The sequence below is a fragment of the Lipotes vexillifer genome, unplaced genomic scaffold (genome assembly GCF_000442215.2).
Source record: "Lipotes vexillifer unplaced genomic scaffold, Lipotes_vexillifer_v1.1 scaffold1329, whole genome shotgun sequence".
In the NCBI taxonomy this organism is placed as follows: Eukaryota; Metazoa; Chordata; class Mammalia; order Artiodactyla; family Lipotidae; genus Lipotes; species Lipotes vexillifer.
Window position 1 is genome coordinate 123,790 of NW_006797566.1, and position 2,281 is coordinate 126,070.

At 42.3% G+C, this 2,281-nt stretch overlaps 1 protein-coding gene across 2 annotated transcripts in view; it reads right to left on the bottom strand.

The window, feature by feature from the left end:
• The window catches only part of RBM28 (RNA binding motif protein 28), a 30,047-nt gene that overhangs the window by 7,904 nt on the left and 19,862 nt on the right, over positions 1–2,281 (bottom strand). For both annotated transcript variants that reach the window (XM_007469674.1, XM_007469673.1), the window contains one exon: positions 1,320–1,478. In XM_007469674.1, the coding sequence (XP_007469736.1) occupies positions 1,320–1,478 (159 nt within the window). The remainder of the gene's footprint in view (positions 1–1,319; positions 1,479–2,281) is intronic.

Below are 2,281 nucleotides of genomic sequence, written 5' to 3' on the forward strand. Positions count from 1 at the left end.
CTTTCCCTAAATCCTTAAGCTGTAATAGGCATCCTGGGGCACCGAGGAACAGGAGGATATTTTGGGAAAACTGATAGTTTACATGCTTTTACTGCTGGAAGCTGTAGTTATCATGTAACAGAGAAGTCTAGGCATTGGGTACACATGGATGCTGCATTTGGTGTGTGTCCGGCATCTACTCTGTGCCTAGAACTGTGTCATGTACTGTAGGATAATCAAGAAAAGCATAAAATGAGGCTCCTGTCCTCAAGAGGCTTACTATCTTACTGAGACACGATATTTACACATATGAAAGAATTAAAAATTCAATATAATGCAAATATTGTAAAACACACACGCATTTCTCTAAATGATGGCAGGTGTTAAATGTGCAGACTCTTACTAAGCATTGTGGATGTCAATGAGAAATTACACAACTCACCCTTATGCCAGTAACAGTTGAACAGTTACCAAGTTTTACCAAGAGTGGTGTCGGCTACGTGGTGACATGTTCATATTCTCTCCTGGAATTCCCTGAATACCGATACCTTACATTTTGAAGAGGATTTCCAGGAGTAGGAAAATAGTTTACGGTGATGAATCAGAGCAAAGCAGATTCATAATATTGGCTAGGTTACTTATTCAATAAACACTAATCAAGAGATGACTACGTGCCAGGTATTAGGCCAAGAACTGGGAACAATGAGATAACGCCTGCTCTCTAAGAGCTCAGCCTGGTGGGGACGAATGACTGGCAGACCATCACAGGACATGTAGTAGTCAGTACTACGACAGAGGTACACAGGGGTGTTGTGGGAGCAGAGGAGAGGTCTCTGTATGCACACAGAGCCTAACCAAGACTTGGTGTGAATCCAGAGTCTGTCTAACACAACTGCTGAAGACCCGGGTGGCTCTCTATGCTCACCACAGGGCACTGAGGACTCTTACTACAGGGTAAGAGCCTAAATGGTAATGAAATGCCCTTCTAAAGAGCAAAGCACACAGATTATTTTCTCAGCAAGAAAATTAACCTTACAGCACCTGGTATAATGCTGAGAACACAACAGGTATTCAATAAATGCTTGCTAAATTAATTCACGGGGGCAGAGACTTCCTCACATTCTGCTGCAATTTGGTCAGATGTGAAAGGTATTTCTTAGAAGAGGTAAAAAAAAAAATTTTCAACCCCATAAAACCACAAAAATCATCACACTCAGCCTTGTCTGCTGACTGTGTCCAAAAGAAAATCTGTCAATCTGCCAGCACCACAGCCTGAACGAAATACTCGATCTGACCCAGGATGAGCACCTAAGTTCTGAGTGGGGAGGGCCAACTCTCACCTCCTTGATGCGCACCCCCTTCTCCCCTCTAGTGGCATTCAGCAGCAGCTTTCTGAGCCGTTTGTCATCCACAGCCTTTGGGAGATTGTGCAGGCACAGCCTGGTCCGGGAGACAAAGATATTCTGGTCCTTGAGTTTCTGATGCTTCAGCAGCTCAAACTGAAAGAACAATAAATTGTTAACAATACAACCCACCCTTTAAAAATACAGGCTCATAATTCTCCAACAGGAAAGAATCATGATGCCTATCCAATAACCACACATCTAGAAAAAAGGAGGGAAACCACCCACCCTGCAGCCTTATGATACTCAGCACAGGGAAAGAAAGGGTCAAGGAAGCAAGATGATGGTGGAGGGGTGATAAGATCATGGGCTCTGGAGTCAGACTGAATTAGAAATCCATCTCTAACTGGAGAAGCTACATAAAATTGTTTAAGCCTCAATAATTTCACCTACAGAGTAGAACTGTAGATCAAAATATAAGACCAATCTTTCAGTACTGATGTGAGGCTGCAAGGAGGTAATACACATAAAATCCCAAGCTCAAACCCAGCCCAGAGCAAATAAATAATACTGTAGTTAACATCTATGCCAAGCCCTTATCTACCCATCAACTCAAACTAATTACTTAGTCCTTCCAAAAGGAAATGGAATTTATTTAAGAATTCTTGATAGAATATTGTCTCGTCTCAACTCTGCCACCTTGAGGCAAAGAAACGTCTCAACTCTGCCACCTTGAGGCAAAGAAACGTCTCAACTCTGCCACCTTGAGGCAAAGAAACGTCAATGGCCATAGAAACAAACTGCGTCTAGAGCCTCAACTATGCTACACAAAGCACTGGTCCCAGGGCAACCTGTCTCTAAAGGGAAAGGATGACATTCTTCTCCTGATCTGTTTGTTAAAATTAGCTCAGTAGAAAAAAGTTTGAAATTAAATTTTTTCTTTTATCAAGTCTCATTCC